We start from the raw sequence: 20,131 nt of genomic DNA on the forward strand, positions 1-20,131 counted from the left end.
AGACCCTGTGGCCACAGCCACAACACAACGTGGTTGCTTAAAAATGCAGATTCCTGGGGCCAATTCCCAAATACTGTAATCCACCCTCTCTATTAAGGCACCAGATATCAGCATTTTCAAAGTTTCACAGCTGATCCAAGTTTGGGAACCACTGCTTTTTGGAAACCATAAGCCAGTCTCTTGTAGGTGGGCTCCCATCTTTAATAGTGCCTCTTACACGGGCTTTCACATCTTTCCATTCACTGAGCTGGGAATGTGAGGATCATTCTCTCGAGAACACAAATTCCATTCTCCCTGATGACAAGTCATCCTAAGTTTCCTTTGGGATGCTGAAAAACTTCACCCTGTCTCATATCCAGCCTTCTTTCAAGGAGTGACTTAGATTGTGGAAATTTTGTTCATGAATCCATAGCAATAAAAAAATGAAACTAACTCCTTCTTTGCCTTAGAGAAGGCTTTGATTAAAAACCTGTCTTTTAGACTCTAAAAGGAAATAAAAGGCAAGGTCTACTTTTTCTGTCCAGCAAGCAGATGATTACATTTAGCAGGATAAATAGAAACTACAAAAACCAAACAAAACAATGGTCTAAAGGTCAAATTAACATTCATTCATGCTGACTTGAGTAAGAAGACCAATGCAAAGTCAGACAAAAATGCCTCAGCTCATCATGTAGCCACTGAAAAATGAGTAAAGATTATAATTTCCATTAAGTAGCAAAGCAGGCATCAAAGACAGTTCTGCGAACTGTAGCAACTCACTCCACTGAGCTCATCACTGTTTTTAGGTTCAGGATGTTATTGGGTAAAATGTTTAGGAGTTTCTAAGCCACTCTAACGTAATTTTCAACAATAAGAATTTATGGTAGTTACAGTACCCGCAGCTTAATTTTAGCCAGATGCTTTTCCCAATTTTTAAATTTATTTTTAGCCTACCACATGGCTTCAGTGGAAACTGAAAATGATAGTTAGACACAGTTTTCATCACATATGCAGAGTGAAAATAGTAACACGTGGTGTATTTGGGGCAGATTATTTTTTTAAGAAAGCAATGAAATGCACTGTAAAATAACATAGTTAAATACACTAATGTTACTACCTAAAGTATCGCCAAGCAAGTAGGAAAGATCAAGAAAAGAGACATCATCGACTACAATAGTCTAAATATACTGTAGCATCTTGTTTAGCAGCTTTAATTCAGAAGACTCTAAAGTTCTTTATGTAGAATCAGCTGTCAATGGAACAGTGAAGTGGCCAACATTTGTAAATTATTTTTATGAATTGTTGTAATAACCCATTAAAGCTACAAAGTACTTAAACTCTCTCTTTCACACAAACACACACACGCACACTGACTTTAAAGGGAAATAACCGACTTTGGTTTTGTTTGTTTGTTGTCTGAATTTGCTCAGATGGCATTAGGTGGATGTGTGAGCAGGTGGGTAAAACCAGTTGGTACAGGTGAGTGATCCCAGTTGTAACACAGAAGTTGTCAAGACGACCTCCAAACTCAAACCTTAAAGCAGAGGTGTCCAATCTTTTGGCTTCCTTGGTCCACAATAAGAAGAAGAATGTCTTGGGCCACACATAAAATACACTAACAATAGCTGAATAACTAAATAAAATACAAAAAAACTCATGATGTTTTAAGACAGTTTACGAATTTGTGAATTCAAAGCTATCCTGGGCCACAGGTCAGACAAGCTTGCCCTTCGCTTGGAGTAAGGTCTTCCTCCTCTGCAGTGGGAAATCTATGGAGGAGCATTCCTACTAATCCAGAATCTGCATGTCAGGACATTCTGGAAGCCTTTTGCTTTGCACTAAAGTCATCCTCAAAAATTAATATCTCACATATAGCAGAAACACAGAGCAAAGAATTTACTGGGAAGTTAGAAGCTGAGATCAACTTACTGGAGATTTGGTTAATCGAAGGATAGTGCCATTTTTTATCTCATTGCGGTTCTGGAAAAGAAATAAAAAATCTTTGTAAATCTTCAAGTAGAAGCTTGGTAAAGAAGAGAACAAAGGCAAATATAATCTAGCAGATAAAACAGGCATTCAGTTTATTCTCACTTGAATAATTTTTAATTATTTCTAGAAAGGCTGTTAACTTTCTATCTGACAATATTCAGTACCAAGGAAGTGAATACAAACCCAAAGAAAAGGAATATGAGTCCCAAGTATAGCAAACAAAAAAAGTAATTTTAAAAGGTTATTAAGGTCATATGACCTGACTCCTACATTTCTACAATTCCTGACTCCTACAATTACACTCTTACATATTTACCCAATAGAACTGAAAGTATGTGTCCACACAAGAATTTGTGCACTAATGTTTACAGAAACATTATCTGTAATAGCCAAAAAGTAGAAACAATATATAAGTCCACTACTTGATAAATGGATAAGCAAAATGTGTTCTTTCCATTCCGCAGAAAATTAATAAGTCATAAAAAAGGAATGAAAGGCGTGGTGGCTCACACCTGTAATCCCAGCACTTTGGAAGGCCAAGGCAGGCGGATCACCTGAGGTCAGGAGTTCAAGACCAGCTTGACCAACACGATGAAACCCCGTCTCTACTAAAAATACAAACAAACAAAAAAAAATTAGCCAGGCATGGTGGTGGGTGCCTGTAACCCCAGCTACTCAGGAGGCTGAGACAGGAGAATTGCTTGAACCCAGGAGACAGAGGTTGCAGTGAGCTGAGATCGCACCACTACACTCCAGCCTAGAAAACAAGAGTGAAACTTTGTCTTAAAATTAATAAAAAGAATAAAGTACCAATACATGCTACAACATGGATAAACCTTGAAAACATTACACTAAGTGAAAGATGCCAGACACAAAGGCTTCATGTTACATGACTGCGTTTGCATGAAATGTCCAGGATGGGCAAATCAATAGAATCAGGCATTAGGATAAATGGTTGCCTAAGGCTGGGGGAGGGAAGCAATGGGAATGACTGCTTGGTGGGTTCAGTATTTTCTTCTGGGGTGATGCAAATGTTTTGGAACTAGATTGGTGATGGCTGCACAACACTGTGAATGCACTAAACACCCCCTTTAAAAGGTGGATCACTGTGACATCTGTCTCAGTAAAGCTGTTTCTTTAAAAGGGTTATTAAAGAGCTTCGTTTCTTAACATTTGCTGGTTCCTTTTGCATGTTGCCTTGAAGTTAAGAATAAATAGCATAAATAAGCAGCTCTCCAATCAGCCTGCCTCCATGTGGCAAGTATATTTGAAGTGAGTGTTATGAAGCTACCACTTAGCATCTGATGTGGTTTGGCTTTGTGTCCCCACCAAAGTCTCATCTTCAATCATAATCCCCATGTGTTGAGAGAGGGACCTGGGCGAAGGCAATCGGATCACAGGGGCAGTTTCCCTCATGCCGTTCTCACGAGATCTGATGGTTTTATAAGGGGCTCTTTCTCCTTTGCTTCTTTCACACACTCACTCACTCGCTGCCATGTAAGACGTGCCTGCTTACCTTTCTACCATATTTGTAAGTTTTTTGAGGCCTCCCCAGCCATGCAGAACTGTGAGTCAATTAAACCCTCTTTCCTTTATAAATTACCTAGTCTCGGGTAGTTGTTTATAGCAGCGTAAGAACAGATTAATACAGCATCTTTGACATTGAAGATAGAATTTCATTGGTGGTTTTATTTTCTTCCAGTAGAGTATATACCACACATAATTTCCAGGAGGAGGCCTTCCAGGACTCACCATGGTTGCATGCCCTACCTGGTATGCTGAAGTTGGGGGTTAATAAATCTGCCTTCAGGATCACTACCTTGCATAATATAAGATCAAGCCACAAGCTGGAGTTTGCTCAGGACTCAGTAGACACACTGAGGTGGCAGGAAATTTCTTGATGAGATGCCAAAGACACATAAAATTGCTTGCTTCCTCAGCCAATTCTGATGACTTTTTGGACAATGAATTTTCTAAAAGAACCACCCAGAAGGGGGCAGCCTTCAGGCCAGAATTCCCTCCAAAAGAAAAGCAGATCTGAACATTTCACACCAAGTGCAGGCAGGCCCGAAAACCCAACACCACCAGATCTGGGCCCTACGTGTGCAATTTAGCCCAGTGTAGAGCATCCCCTGATGCACTGGGTCACCTCTGGAGAGAGCCAGCTCGTCATTACCGGAAGCAGGTAAGCATGGTACTGAATGTCTCTTGGCAGGCAGGCTGAGATAGGAGATGGGGAAATGAATTCAAGTCATTTTTAAAATCTCTTTTCAACTCTAAAATTCTGACTCTGTGAGAAATGAAAAGGAAGATGGCAAATACTAACAACAGAGTTCTAAGGAAGCCGAATACATAACATACCCTTTCTTTGCTCAAGCTCTAAACAACTTGAGAAAATAAGATGGAGAATGAAAAATCCTTTGTATTAGTGACTATGAAGAGCAAGTCTCAGAGTGAGCCAGCAGACGTGCTGATTGAACCCTTGGGTCAGGCACACCTGTTCATATAAGGCTTAAGGCAGTTCTCTTCCTAAGAGGAAAGAGGTCTAATTTATTCTTACCAAATTTTCCAAACAGGAAGGGAAGAAGGCTCTAGGGGTATAAAAATGTCAGGAGGGTTTAGAAACAATCTTTTTTTTTTTTTTTTCCCCAGAAGGAGTCTTGCTCTGTCACCCAGGCTAGAGTGTAGTGGCACAATCTCGGCTCACTGTAACCTCCGCCTCCCATGTTCAAGCGACTCTCCTGCCTCAGCCTCTCGAGTAGCTGTGACTATAGGTGCCCACCACCATGCCCGGCTAATTTTTGTATTTTCAGTAGAGACGAGGTTTCACCATATTGGGCAAGCTGATCTCGAACTCCTGACCTTGTGATCCACCCACCTCGGCCTCCCAAAGTGTTGGGATTATAGACGTAAGCCACCACAGCTGGCCCAGAAATAATCTTTCTAATAATCATGGAAGTTTGGAGTTGTGATGAGGCATTCCTAACAAAAGCAATAAACTAACATTTATTGAAAGGAACTGGGCTGGGAGTTTTTGTTTCTCATGCTTATGTAACCAACATTACACCTCTATGCCCACGTTAAAGATAAGAAAGCAAAGCTGCTGAGAGGATGAGTTATTTGCCCAACATCATGGAGGGGATGAGAGGACTCAAACCCAGGTAATCTGGCAACAAAGGCTGTGCTCTGTGTGCCTGACAAAGGCAAGACCCAGACCTTGCATTTACCCTCAGAGGGGAGAGTTCATCAGTCGCTCAACATACATGACAGCAAATAATCAAGACTGGATTCCTAAGTGCTAAGGAATGCTCCCCAGAGTCCCAGGGCTTCCCCACCACACCCAAGGCGACATACTGGGTGCTGGGTGGGAGGAGGGCTGGGAGAAGTTCCTCATTGGCCTCTAGGCTCCCTCAGGCACTCCTTCAAGGTTCACTGCTTCCTTTTTGGAACCCAAGCAAGACTGCTTTCCAGAAAGGGTCTTGATGATTGTTTGTTTCAAAGCAAAGCATGATTAAATCCTCTGATAAAGCTGGGCTCAATTCCTGCTCTGCTTCCCACCAGCTGAGTGGACTCAGTACAAGCTACTTAATTCCTCAGACCTAAGTTCTCTTCCCAAAAGTGGGAAGAACAATGCACTGTTAGAGGTGAATAAGAACAAGAGGAAACGGACATAGGCACTGCATCTAGACTCAAACTGGCTGAAGAATGGGAGCAATTCCTGCTGTCCCAGAGACAGCAGCACCTTCTGCCTGTGCCTTCTCAGTCAACAATTACATTTATCTTCTCTCCTTTCCTTCCCCCATGCTTTTAAATCAGTGTCTTGTACTTCAAATGAAAAGGAGATATGTAGAAGAACTAATAAAATATGCATTAAAAATTTAAGGTCCTGGCAGAAAGGCAGAGCAAACTCAGAAACAAAGGCAATGGTAGACCACTGCATATTCTATCCAGAAAGTCAACTGGATTACAGCTTTTTCACCATGTGCTGATGACACCTTTGGCTTTGTAAGAAAGGCCTAACTTAAGATGTAAACTTCATTAACAAAGGAAGAGGCTTGTCATTGTTCTGATTTCATAAATCCCACACAGGAGGCATAGTCCACAGCTTAAAAGTGATGGGGCCACCCAGACTGGACACACAATTCACTTCCAAGCGGGAAAACCTGGTGCAAGTGGCATGGCTGTCCTTATGCTCCCAGCTTTCTCATGTCCCCCGCTTTCTCATATGGAAAACGAGGATATTGCCTATTTCCTAAGGTTATTCTGAGGACCAAGTGCGATAACCCATTTAAAGTCCTTAAAACGGTGCCTGGCACATTGCAAATGCTAGAAAGAAATGAGAGAGAGAGAGAGAGAAAGGGAGAGAGTTCACTGTTTATTATTAAGCACAAAAATAATACGTAAAAAGCACATTGCTATATTCTTATTTGTTTTTAGCTAGACCCTATACGTAAATAATAAATAAAAATAATAATACAATCTATGTTACACCAAGGACAGAAACATCTACCCAGCAGGATAACAAATATTAGCAAATGCATACCTCTTCTGTAAGTTGACCAGCATGTCTAAGGAGGAATTCTGTCTCACAGGCATGCTTCGTATTGGAGGCAGGGAATCTCTCACCCACTTTTTTTATCCTACTCAACCCTCAGTCTGTTTCAGAGGGAGCAGCCCTCTAAGCATCAGTAAGTGCTGTCTATGTGCTTTTACTTATTCATCTTTTTTTGTTCATTGGCTGTCTCCCTCACCCCTAAGATGTCACCTCCAAGAGAGCAGATAGTTTAGTATGTGTATATGACTCCCATCCAGAATAGTGGACACCTATGACCCGGCACATGCCGGCACTCAAAAACTATCTGTTGAATAAATGGCTAAATTACTCTATGCCAGGCACAGATGAGGCACCAAGGCAGATACAAAGTTAAATAGGACTAATTCCTGTCTGCTGGGAATTGGTCAGTGAGAGAAACTGACATGTAATAACTGTATCTGTACCATGGCAGAGACCTGGGGGTGACCAGCGCTGCATCAGCACATAGGTGTGATGCGAGGAGAGGGGAAGAACAGGGTGTGCAGCAAAGGTTTTTAGAGGAGATGACATGCAAGATGGCCCTCTGCACATAGGCAGGATTTCCCAGGAAAGAGGTGGAAACAGCACATCTCAAAGCTCTGAGGCACGAAAGGACAAGACCTCCTCATGGAACAGAGAAAAGTCCTGTGTGGTCGCTTAGAGCTGGAGATGCAGGAAGAAAAGGAAGACGGGACACTTGAAAGGCAGACTGATCTTCTACCATTTAAGAAGAGGGAGGAGCAGGGGTAAGAAAGGGGTGGCGCTCCAGCTCTGATTTGCTGTTAGCAAACGTGTCATCTCTCTCAAGGAGCCAGCTGGGCAATATGGCAGTCGTATCTGTCCACAAATACTCTCCTGAGAAGGAGAATTGCAAAGCTCAGGCTTTGGGAACAAGGGTCATGTGGCCGCTTCATGAGAAAGGAATCCAGAGCCTCTGGACTGAGAACAGAAACCGTCTACCTTATCCCCATACTCAGCTGGTCACTAAGAATGCACACCTTCCAATGTCTGCAGTAACAGCACTTTGTATGCTTCCTCTGTCTTCACTGGCATAACTTTATTCTTCCAGAAGTCTCCTGCTTAGGCAGATGGCATGACTGTTCATTACAGAACTTTCTGAAAGACCCAGAAACTCAAATGAAAAACATCAACTGTTTATCCTCTAAGGTTCTTTGAATCCCTTGCCTCGAAACCTGCAGTTTCCACCAATCCAAACTGTTGTATCATGACCCATACATGCTTTGAAAGACCCAACTAAACCAAACTTCCAATTCTCAATAAATTCTGACTTTACTTTCTGTGATAGCCTTTTTTTTTTGCCTTTTTTTTTTTTTTTTGGTACAGCTGGGGGTGGTGTGGTACTGGGTGGCCTTTTTGATGTGTCAACTTGACTAGAATACAGTTCCCAGTTATGTGAATACTAATCTACATGTTGCTGTAAGGTATTTTGTAGATGTGATGAAAGTCTATAATCATTTGACTTTAAGTAAGAGAGATTATCCTAGATAATCTCAATGGGCCTGCTTCAATAAATTGAAAGGCCTTAAAAACAGAGTTGTTTAGCCGGGCATAGTGGCTCATGCCTGTGGTCCCAGCTAATTGGGAGGCTGAGGTGGGATGATTGCTTGAGCCCAGAAGGTCAAGGCTGCAGTGATCTATGATCCCACTACTGCACTCCAACGTAGGCAACAGAGCAAGACCCTGTGTCTTCAAAACAAGACAAAACAAAACAAAAAACAAAACACTAACAATAAAATAGAGCTGAGGGCTCCTTGAAGGAACAAATTCTATCTGTGGACAGTAGATAGCAGATTTAGTCTGTGTCTCAGAATTCCAGCCTTCCCTGTGGATTTCGCGTTTTCCTAACCAGCTCCCATAATCCCACGAGGTAATTCCTTGCAATCAGTTCAAATACATCTCCTACTGGTGCTGCATCTCTAGTGCAGTCCTGACGAATTCACCTCTGCCTGAGATACTGACAAAGTGTTGCATGCTGATGTTCTCCCTCAATAAGGTGAGCAACAAGGTCATCTCTGTCTTATCAACAAGTGGTATGGGTGACACTTGGGAGCCATCTTTTGACAGGGTCAATCCAAGCAACATTCATCTGAGGCAAGGTCACTTTTCTCAGGCCAAAGAAACAGCATCAAATGGCATATGAAAGTGTGTGGAGGGCCAGGCGCTGTGGCTCAAGCCTGCAATCCCAGCACTTTGGGAGGCTGAGGTGGGTGGGTCACGAGGTCAGGAGTTCGAAAGCAGCCTGGGCAACATGGTGAAACCCGGTCTCTAATGAAAATACAAAAAAATTAGCCGGGCGTGGTGACGGGTGCCTGTAATCCCAGCTACTCAGGAGGCTGAGCAGGAGAATCGCTTGAAATTGGAAGGTAGAGGTTGCAGTGAGCGAGATCGCGCCACTGCACTCCAGCCTGGGCAGCAAGAGCGAAACTCTGTCTCAAGAAAAAAAAAAAAGTACCTCACTGGGGCATTGCAACTGAATGGAGAGACTTGGCTCTAAGGCTTTAAAGTGGCAAATGGGAAGGGGATCATCATGGCGGATGGGAGGCAGGACTAGATTGCAGCTCCAGATAGTGCAGCGTGCCGAAGTTCGCATTGTGGATTTTAGCTCCAGATAGATTGCAAGGACAAACCAGTAATCCGGAGAGGACCCACAGACCCTCTGAAGGAAGCAGACTGGCTCCCGCAATACCCAGGAGACACCCCAAATACTGTGAGTGCCCCAACTGTGGAAGTAGGAAAGGGAGACCCTCCTCTCCGAAAACACTCCCACTAGAGAAGCTGAAGGTCTGTTTGCAGGAGAAGTTTCCAACCTTACCTGGAGCTGAGCCAATTTAGAGAGCAGAGAGAAATACAAAGTAGAGGAAGCAGCAGAAGGGTCCTGGGAGCTCCCTGCGTCGCCTAGCAGGCCATTACGGCCTGGCACCACAGGGATCCAATGGGAGGGTAGACACTGGAGCAGCAGGTATAACTCCACCGAGAGAAGGAAATCTGTAGCCGAACTTTGTATGGTGGGAGTGAGACTGGCCCTTCAGTTAGCGTGGGAGCTGGGTGAAGCCTGTCACTGCCGGCCTTCCCCCACTTCCCTGACAACCTGCATGACTCAACAGAGGCAGCCATAATCCTGGAGACATCACACTACCTGATTTCAAACTACACTATAAGGCCATAGTCACCAAAACAGTATGGTAGTGGTATAAAAATAGGCACATAGACCAATGGAACAGAATAGAGAACACAGAAATAAACCAAAATGCTTATAACCAACTGATCTTCAACAAAGCAAACAAAAACATAAAGTGGGGAAAGGACACCCTTTTCAACAAATGATGCTGGAATAATTGGCAAGCCATATATAGGAGAATGAAACTGGATCCTCATCTCTCACCTTTTACAAAAATCAACTCAAGATGAATTAAGGACTTAAACATAAGACCTGAAACTATAAAAATTCTAGAAGATAACATTGGAAGAACCCTTTTAGACATTGGCTTAGACAAGGATTTCATGACCAAGAAGCCAAGAGCAAATGCAATTAAAACAAAGATAAATACCTGGGACATAAACTAAAGAGCTTTTTGCATGGCAAAAGGAACAGTCAGCAGAGTAAATAGACAACCCACAGAGTGGGAGAAAATCTTCACAATCTATACATTTGAAAAAGGACTGATATCCAAAATCTACAAGGAACTCAAACAGATCAGTAAGAAAAAAAAAAAAAAATCCCATCAAAAAGTGAGCTAAGGACATGAACAGACAATTCTCAAAAAAGGATATACAAATGGCCAAGAAACATATAAAAAAATGTTCAATATCCCTAATGATCAGGGAAATGCAAATCAAAACCACAATGCTATACCACCTTACTCCTGTAAGAATGGCCATAATCAAAAAAATAAAAAAAATAGTAGACATTGGCATGGATGTGGTAAACAGGGAACACTTCTACACTTCTGGTGGGAATGTAAACTAGTATAACCACTGTGGAAAACAGTGTGGAGATTCCTTAAAGAACTAGAAGTAGAACTACCATTTGATCCAGCAATCCCACTACTGGGTATCTACCCTGAGGAAAACAAGCCATTATTCAAAAACAGATACTTGCACATGCACGTTTATAGCAGCACAATTCACAATAGCAAAATCGTGGAACCAACCCAAATGCCCATCAATCAATGAGTAGATAAAGAAACTGTGGTGTATATACATGCATACACACACACACATATATACACACACACATATATATACATACATATATACACACATATATACACACACACATATACACACACACATACACATCTATATATGAGATGGAATACTATGCAGCCATAAAAAGGAGTGAGTTAACAGCATTTTCAGCAACCTAGATGAGACTGGAGACTATTATTCTAAGTGAAGTAAATTAGGAATGGAAAACCAAATGTCACATGTCCTCACTGATATATGGGAGCAAAGCTATGAGGACACAAAGGCATAAGAATGATACAATGGACTGTGGGGACTTGGGGGGAAGAGCAGGAGGGGGGGCAAGGGATAAAAGATTACAAATATGGTGCAGTGTATACTGCTCGGGTGATAAGTGTACCGAAATCTCACAAATCACCACTAAAGAACTTATGTAACCAAATACCACCTGTACCCCAATAACTTATGGGAAATAAATAAAGTGTGTAAAGAAGAAAAAAACAATGCGGCAATACTCCCCACAAACAGGGAAAGGGATTCCATGAAAGCAAAGAATGTATCTATCAACTCACAGTGCCAAGAAATTGCCACATGCCCTCTCTGGAAAATGAGTCTTTAATCTTTCATTTCTCCTATGATCTTCAGACCATCCGTTTTAGAATCACCATGGGTGAGTATTAGGATGCAGATTTCTGGGGATTCCCCTCCACAGCCCATGAATCAGGGACCTGGTTTGCTGCATTTTCACTATGATCCCAAGTAACTCTGATGCAAAATGAAGTTTAGAATCACCACAGTCTAAACTTTTGTTAAGACTACACATGACATTTGGAATAAATATTCTGAATTTTGAGGTAATAAATAATAAAGTTTGAAGCAAACAAAACTCATGCCAGCTTCTCAAAAATGAGAAAACCAGCAGAAAGAACATTTCTGCAAGGAAATGTCCTGACTGAACACAATGTATGAGGAGAATGACAAATGGCCCAGTGAAAGCCAGCCAAAGCCCTGCTGTCATATTTACCAATACCCAGCAGTTCCAGACTGTACCAGCCCCTGCCATTCACAGACATCTCGATAGGATGTCTTTGTGTCTTTACTAGTTCATCGACTCAGCCTCCATGCAGATTGAGTAATAAGATGGCACAGAAAAATGTCATTGTTGTCATATGTTTCCCTCTGAAATCTGTTTTTCTCAGTATGCCAACTTTCTACTGAGTCAGATAAATTAAGAATTTTGCCTACTCAAAAATCCCAATTCTATTCTCCTTCCTGTCTTTTAGCAAGGACAACAGGAGGTCCACAGGGAGGAAGGCTTCCGATCCCCTGCATTCAGGCCCTGTGGAGGGCAGGAAGCTCCAACATCTTCCCTGGCTCCATCTCTTCTCACTCCCTCTCCATCCTTGTCTGTGTCTGTCTCTTTCTCTAGATGTGAGGAGGCCCTTACTTTGGATATGTTACTGTAAAATAATGCAGTTGTTCAGGTCTATTTCTTAATCATCACAGAGACTGTTTTTGCATGCATGCCTGATCGCTTTTGTCCACTGTGTGTCCATTTTTTTGATGTTCACATCTTCAGGCTAATGAAACAACTGAGGGCAATATATGATATGCTGGTTGCTAAGTTACAGAGCAATGTCTCCAGACAGGACTACGGATCTGACCGTTAAGGAGGCATGTTAGAACGTTAAGGAGGCATGTTAGAAATACCCTAAAATAAAATCCAGACACCACCCAACCCCCGCCAAAAAAAAAGGGTGGGGGAAAGGCAAAGAGTTGGGGATGAGGAAGAAGGATAAGGAAGAAAAAGTGGTCAGCTGCTGTAAATGCCCATTCCACATAACAGAGGCTCCAGCCTTCCAGGGGCTGCTCACCATCAGAAACGGCAACCCCGCCACCCCATTAGAGTGGTAGCACTTCGTTCCCACCCATTAATTTGAAGAATTTGTGGTTTGACTTCTTTTCTACTCTTTTTTCATGCTCCTAAGTGAGAATTCCATTTTCAGCTGTTGTCTTTTTCTCCAATCATTTCGCTTTCCACAGGACCCAGATATACTGTACCCAATTCCCAAAGCCGAAAAAAGAAAGAACAAGACAAGTATTAAGAGATATCTATTAACTACCTATTTGTGGTCTGTAAACACAGAACATGAAGGTGAAGGGCCTGTTCTGCAATAAATGGTTTGCTCTCTCTATATCTGTAATAAGATCTGGGTCAGAAGGAGCAGACAGAGGTGGGTAGACAGCTCCCAGGAGCCAAGGGAATCTGTCAGGACATGGCAAGCCTGAGGGAAAGGACAGAAGGAGACTGCCTGTCCCCTTCAGTGTTTTAACCAAGGACTTGTGGAAGATAGAAAGAAAGAACAACATGCTTTTCTGGAGATGACAAACTCGCTTTAAAGGAACATGCACTACCAGATGTCCACGATTAAAAAAAAAAAAACAAAAAACAAACAAAAAAGCAGACCCCTGTTGAAAGACATGAAGTTGCTTGCTTCCTTAGTCAATTTCACATGATAGAAGCCAGCACATACCTACTTTTGCCTGGTGTCCAGGCTGGGACTAAAAGCTCAGGGTAGAACCCAGTTCATGTCCACATCTCTAATACTGTAGGATAAGAATTACTGACTCGAATCTGTTAAACAGTAATGGAATACAATTATGTCGATGTGAATCTTGGACTTGGCCTTGAAGTTAGGTGTAGGCAGTCCCCTTGAGCACAGCAGCTGAGGGGGGCCATCTTGGCATTTCAGACAGTGGGGCGGCCCCAGCAAGGGCATAGTGTGAGCACTAGAGGAGTGTGATACCTGTCGCGGGACAGGTGCTGTGCTGGGAGAACAATGAGGAGTTAGGGTGATGGAGCCACAGTGGTCTGGCAACTGTGAGAAGCAGAGGACTGGGAGGAAGGAAGCCCTGGTTGGGCCTGACCAGCTCACTTCCCATGTGACCTTGGGCATGTCATTTTGCTTCAGTCCCTCATCAACAGAATGGAGGCAAGGGACCCAGGGCCATTGGTCAGTTCTCTCCTCTTCTCTTTCATTTGCACTGCCATAAACAAAGAGGAAACGTTTACAGCTTTTGAGAGAGACTACTGATAGGATGAAGGGGATGTTTTAGGGAAATGAATTTGTTGAAGCAGCTAATGAAATGGGAGGGGAATGCGTTCAGTAGACTGAGCAAGATGAGGGAGGACTTCAGCAACACACTACTCCCTCCCTCCATGGCAGAGCTTGGCCCTTATCACATCAGAATGCAGGCTCCAACCTTGGCATCGCCGGCTCTGAGCATCTCTCAGCCTAAGAGTTAACAACCCAGCAGACAAAGCCAACATTCGAAAGGTAAAGGAGGAACAAGTTCTAAAACAAGGCTGTATGTCTTTGCTCCCATACACAGCACCCAGTAGAGTCAACAGGATGATTTTGTAACATATGACTAAGGCCTTTGAAATGTTCAAATTCTATGAATTTATCCTACCAACACATCAGAGATGCAATAAACATTTTATGAAAGACGTTTGCTACAACACTGTTTACAGAAAAAAAGGCTAAAAGCAAGGCCAAATATTCCAGTTATTCATTTATTGTCTCTCAACTCAAAACCATTCTTGGCCCTGCTTTCTGACAGGTTGCCAGCTGCGGCAATGTGACGCTTCACCAATAGAGGGCACTGGAGTGACTCTGCCTGGGGAAAGCACATTCCCTTTGGGATCCACCATTACCATTTCATGGGCAAGTCCTCAAGCCTCCTGCACCCGGGCTCTGCTCTCCCTACCAGGGACTGCTTCAAAGCAGCTCTGCCTACCCAAGCTTCTGACAACAGAGACGCATCTATAGTGCCGCACAGCCAGCTGGCCAGCTGCTTTCCTCTGACAAGTCTCTGTACCACCCATGGGTCGTGACGTCCCTGTGGTGGCCATGCCCTCTTTGAAGAACCCTGGGGGATGAGCAATGCCTGCTCTTGGTCTTTAGTTCCTCAGTTACCCACTCTTCCTCAAACTGGAGGCCATAGCTTCTTTTCTGCAACTGCTGCTTCTGGACCCATAGGAATTCTCTTTTACTCACAACTAACCAGCTTCTACTAGCTGTCAATGATTTACACTGGAATATCCCCTGTTTAAATAACAGTATGGTTTCTGTATCCTGATTAGATGCTGGCTGAAATCCAAAGTCTTGCAAATGTCCCCTAACACAAAGAAAACCTGAAGTAAATTATGGTAAGGCAGGCCAAAGATATACCATGTAGCCATCGAAGTGCTGCTATGAAAGAATGTTCAGTAATATGGGACCCTGGGACACTGTATTGTGGTGACAAAAGCAGGATGCAAAATAGTAAAATTGCACCAAACATATAGAATATAATCTGTGTTCATGCACTGAGAAAGTACTGGTGACCAGTTAGATAATCCCATGTACATTAACATCACTTGCAACATGGAAAAGAAGGGGAAAAAAGCAGCGAAAATGCCTAATAGTGTGGGTATTAGCCCGACCCAGCCAATGAGGAGTGCCCGTGTTTCCAAGGGAGAAGCAATCTCCCTGGTTTTGGACAGAAGGGACCTGTATGAGTTGAGCGAACCACGTTGAACAGTCTTATTTTTCCACCCACTTGAGATAAGAGACCTGACTGCCAGCCCTTTCCACTGCCAGCAGTTTTAACTTACCCCTCAATCAAATGCCATGTGCAAATGCTTAAACATGGGTTGCAATGGGCAAGTTAGAGCCTGTGGTCTCAGAAAGCCACAAAGTGCTACAGAGACAAGAAAAAAGAGCTGCACTTACAGGAAAGAAACTCGTGCTTGCAAATAAATAAATAAATAAATAAATAAATAAATAAATAAATAAAACATTTCTAAAGGGCCATTCCAGTGGCATGAACAGGGATCACCGAAGATGCTACTACAGCTGGGAAAATACTGACTCCATGGCCTGTTCTAGGCAAAACAATACAAATAGTGGTCTGTGGAGAGAGGATGAGATAAAACCCTTTACAGCTCACAGCCAAGGAACAATGTGGTTGGAAACACTAGGGATGGAGGAGTGGCCAAGCTTGAGGCATCAGGGTCTCACGTGACATCCTGAACATAACCTGCTGTGGCATGAGCCACCCAGACACTAGTGTCAGATGGGCCCGATCCAAAACTTGGCTTCACCAGTAACAGCTCTGTCACCTGGGAATTTGGCACAGCCCCTGGCACACAATAGGTGCTCAGTGAATACAGGGTAAATGAATGACGAGCAAGACAACGTCTTGGGGCCTCCTTTTCCGCAGTGCTACATGAAGACAGTCAGATCCATACTACACAGTGTTATTATGGGCATTGCTTTGAACAGTGCTAATAAAGCCTCGCTTGGCTCATTCAGTAAATGTGTAGGATCCAATATGTTATTCATAAAAAGGAGACAGCTTTGGTACCACACTCCAAAAGAAATGGAAAATCTGCCAAAGGAGGAGGGAGAGAAGGGAGAGAATCTCAGGCAGAGGAAATAAATACAAGTCCACCCATTTGGATCCCCAGCCTAAGACAGTGAAATACAGGAATTCTTTTTCTTTCTCTTTTTTTCCTAGTCTTGGATGTCTTAGAGAACTCTGGTGAAGCCTATGGATCTTCTTTTCAGAATAACGTTTTTAAATGCATAAAATAAAATAAATAAGCTTGCAAAGAAACCAAACAGTTATCCAAATATTTTTAAAATTGTATCATAGGCTGGGCGCGGTGGCTCATGCCTGTAATCCCAGCACTTTGGGAGGTGGAGGCGGGTGGATCACGAGGTCAGGAGTTTGACAGCAGCCTGGCCAATATGGTGAAATCCCGTCTGTACTAAAAATACAAAAATTAGCCAGGCGTGGTGGCATGTGCCTATAGTCCCAGCTATTTGAGAGGCTGAGACAGAAGGATGGCTTGAACTCGGGAGGCGGAGGTTGCAGTAAGCCAAGATCACACCACTGCACTCCAGTGTGAGCGACAGAGTGAGACTCCTTCTCAAAAAAAAAAAAAAAAAAAAAAAAATTGTATCATAGTAATATATATACTGCTTTATCAATGCATGTATCAGCGACCTTTTTCCAGCCAGACAGTAAGCATTTTAAGCATTGCAGGCTAGAACATCTCTGTTACAACTGTTAAATGTAAATAAATGGGTATGGCTGTGTTCCAGTAAGTTTTATGTACAAAAACAGGTGGCAGCTTGGACGTGGTCCACAGGCTATAGTTGCTGACCCCTGTATTAAAGCATTAAATAACAAGATCTATTGTAAGGTCTAATAACTATCATAATTTCTAATTAGGCATAAGATGATAAATGATATTTAGAGATAACTGTGATAACAGTAATAAATGGATGTATCTTTAATTTCTGTTGGTAATAAAGGTGCAGATACTGCTTATCCTATCATGGCTTGTTGCTGACATTTGTGATTCAAGCTATGAAAAGTTTACATTTTTATACGATTGTAATGTTTCTCCTACACAAGTTCATGAACCCCAGGATAAAATAGTAGCTTTTCATTGTACTTGGAAGGAGATCCAAATTCCTACTATAGTTTAGAAGACACTGTGATGCAGCCCTAGTCAACATCTACAATTTATCTGGTACCTCCTCTCACTCCCAGCTCACTATCCTGTTCTTTTGTTTTCTAACACACCAAGCTCTTTCATGCTGCAGGACTTTTGTGCTAGCTGTTCCTTTTCCTGGAATGCTGGGGTCTGGCTCCCTGTTATCCTCCAGTCTTGGCTCAAATGTCATCTGTTTGTTTGTTTGTTTGAGACAGAGTCTCGCTCTGTTGCCCAGGCTGGAATGCAGTGGTGCGATCTCAGCTCACGGAACTCTCTGCCTCCTGGGGCCAAGCAATTCTTCTGCTTCAGCCTCCTGAGTAGCTCGGATTACAGCTGCACACCACCACACACGGCTAATTTTTGTATTTTTAGTAGAAACAGGGTTTCACCATGTTGGCCAGGTGGGTCTCAAACTCCTGACCTCAGGTGATCTGCCAGCCTTGGCTTCCCAAAGTGTGTCACCTCTTTTTTTTTTTGAGACAGAGTTGCGCTCTTGTTCCCCAGGCTGGAGTGCAATGGCATGATCTCAGCTCACTGCAACCTCCGCCTCCTGAGTTCAAGCGATTCTCCTGCCTCAGCCTCCCAAGTAGCTGGAATTACAGGCATGCACCACCATGCCCAGCTAATTTTTGTATTATTAATAGAGACGGGGTTTCTCCATGTTGGTCAGGCTGGTCTCGAACTCTCCACCTCAGGTGATCTGCCCACCTCATCCTCCCAAAGTGCTGGGATTACAGGCATGAGTCACCACACCCCGCCTTGTGCCACCTCTTTAAAGAGACATTCCCTGATGCCTTAAAGCAATCTAGGCCAAGGCCTACAGATGGACAACCAGGGCCTTGAAGAGTGAGGCAGATTGCGCCAAGCTGGCACAACCACAATGCAAAGATGGAGAACCCAGACATTAACCTTGGTTAGCACAAATCTTCATGGCAGAATGACTGCCTTAGTGTATAAGTTTGTTTCTCGACACTCATATGGTTGGAGGATGAAGGGCCTTAAGCCCTCAATTCTGGAAACCATGTGCACCCATATGTAGTCTTATTTTTTTGAAATCTGGTTGTTTATAAACATGAAACCAGGCAAGTCACATTTCTGGGTCATTCTTGAACCTATATTCTATGGCCAAGCCAGCAGACTAAACCAAAGGAGCAATACCTACCACACTCTGCCCCCATGTCTTTTTTGGGGGTCTCTCCTACTCTATTTTCCTCATAGCGCTTACCTCAATCTAAAATTAATTGCCTTGTTCTTTTTCTAAACCTTTCCTGTCAGTTTGCACACCCAAAAGAACAAATGCCCAAGAAGAATGGGCATCTCCATGTTTTGTTCATCACCAGTGCCTAGAACGGTACCTGGTATATCAAATGTGTTCAACAAATGCTTTTTGAATGAATGGAATGAATATTATAACAGAGTCTGGAACAATAGTGAAAATATCTATAAACTAAAGCTCACGGTAACAATCCCCTCCCCCCTCTCACAATGCAAATAAATTTCAAACCATCCTTCCTTTCCTTCCCTATTCTATAACCTTCAGTCAACCAGTGAATGCTTATTTCGTACCTACTATGAGCACACTTATTATTAAGCATTTTTTTAAAACAGAGAGTTGAGATATATTTGCTCAGGTTCCACTACCAATCCACATGTCTGCAATACGTCCTGCACAGAAATGAACCATCTGCCATCAGCTGTTCACTGACGCCACAGCACTAGGCAGCCTCAACACTGAAGCAAAGTTATAAACAGCCCAGGCATCTATAACTACTGTGCTCTGAGGCTCAAAAAGCTGTCCAGGACCATTCCCAGAAATGTACCTGCTCCAGCCCTAAGAGGAAGGGCCTAGCAAGAGATGGAGAGAGGATGCCAGAAAGAAACCCCAGACAAATGGGATCTAGACTGAGAGCTGGAAGCAAACAAGCCAGCAGCACACACCTGAGAAACTGCCCTTGCATTGTATTCGAGATTTTTTCCCTCTATCCTATTTTCTCTCTCTCTCTTTTTTTTTTTTTTTTGGCAGGGGTGAAGTTAAAATCTAAGGCTTTTTTGGAGGAGTTAGTAGGGATACTAGGTGTCAGAGGAGAGAGTTAAACACTTCAAATATTAAAAGCATTAAAAACTTGTCTTCATCTTACCTTAGCACATTAGCTTTTCTCCTTTGGCCCTGGACCACCCACACTATGCTCTAGGCCTTGCCTCCAGAGCTGTTGGGAGGGACTAATACAACACAGGCCTAAGCACAAGTAGGGCAGTAAGCAATTAGGAAAGCCACGCTAATTCAATTAGGATGGGTGTTTTCCTTAAGAGCTGATCCAAAGATAATGACCAGAAAAAGTATTTATTTTATAGACTTACTCTCTGCCATGAATGTGGCTATCCAGATGAATTAATTTAATTGATATTAAGAGACACACTGGGTGAATTAAGTTCCTCTTTCACATACAGGCTCTGTAATGAGATTTTGGTTTTTTAGTATTAAAAAAATCCTGCTAAACAAGATAACATACGTCAGAGAAACATTAGCTCATTTAAAAGGAAACGCTCTTAGAAAAAGGGAAAGATTTAGATAAAACTAAGTTCAAATCCAGGCTGTACACTAGTCATATACAATCATATTAAAATTATGTAATCTCTGATACTTAATTTTGTTAATCTTTAAAACATGATAAATACACCTCAGTATATTTGCAGAAATTAATTAAGTTCAGCAGAATTTGCTATACACGGAAACTATTCAACAAGAGGTACATAAATAGCTATAAACAATGGAAGTGCTTAAAACAGGTATAATTTATGATGGATACAAAATTCTGAGGTACGTAGGCATA

The 20,131-nt window shown here is 42.6% G+C and overlaps 1 protein-coding gene across 9 annotated transcripts in view; it reads right to left on the reverse strand.

The window, feature by feature from the left end:
* The window catches only part of LOC105497780 (engulfment and cell motility 1), a 574,187-nt gene that overhangs the window by 397,913 nt on the left and 156,143 nt on the right, over positions 1-20,131 (reverse strand). For 8 of the 9 annotated variants that reach the window (XM_011769137.3, XM_011769131.3, XM_011769139.3 and 5 more), the window contains exon 5: positions 1,909-1,959. The exons of the other annotated variant lie outside the window; for it this stretch is intronic. In XM_011769137.3, the coding sequence (XP_011767439.1) occupies positions 1,909-1,959 (51 nt within the window). The remainder of the gene's footprint in view (positions 1-1,908; positions 1,960-20,131) is intronic. 9 annotated transcript variants of the gene reach the window in all.

Source organism: Macaca nemestrina, chromosome 4 (assembly GCF_043159975.1).
Source record: "Macaca nemestrina isolate mMacNem1 chromosome 4, mMacNem.hap1, whole genome shotgun sequence".
Lineage (NCBI taxonomy): Eukaryota > Metazoa > Chordata > Mammalia > Primates > Cercopithecidae > Macaca > Macaca nemestrina.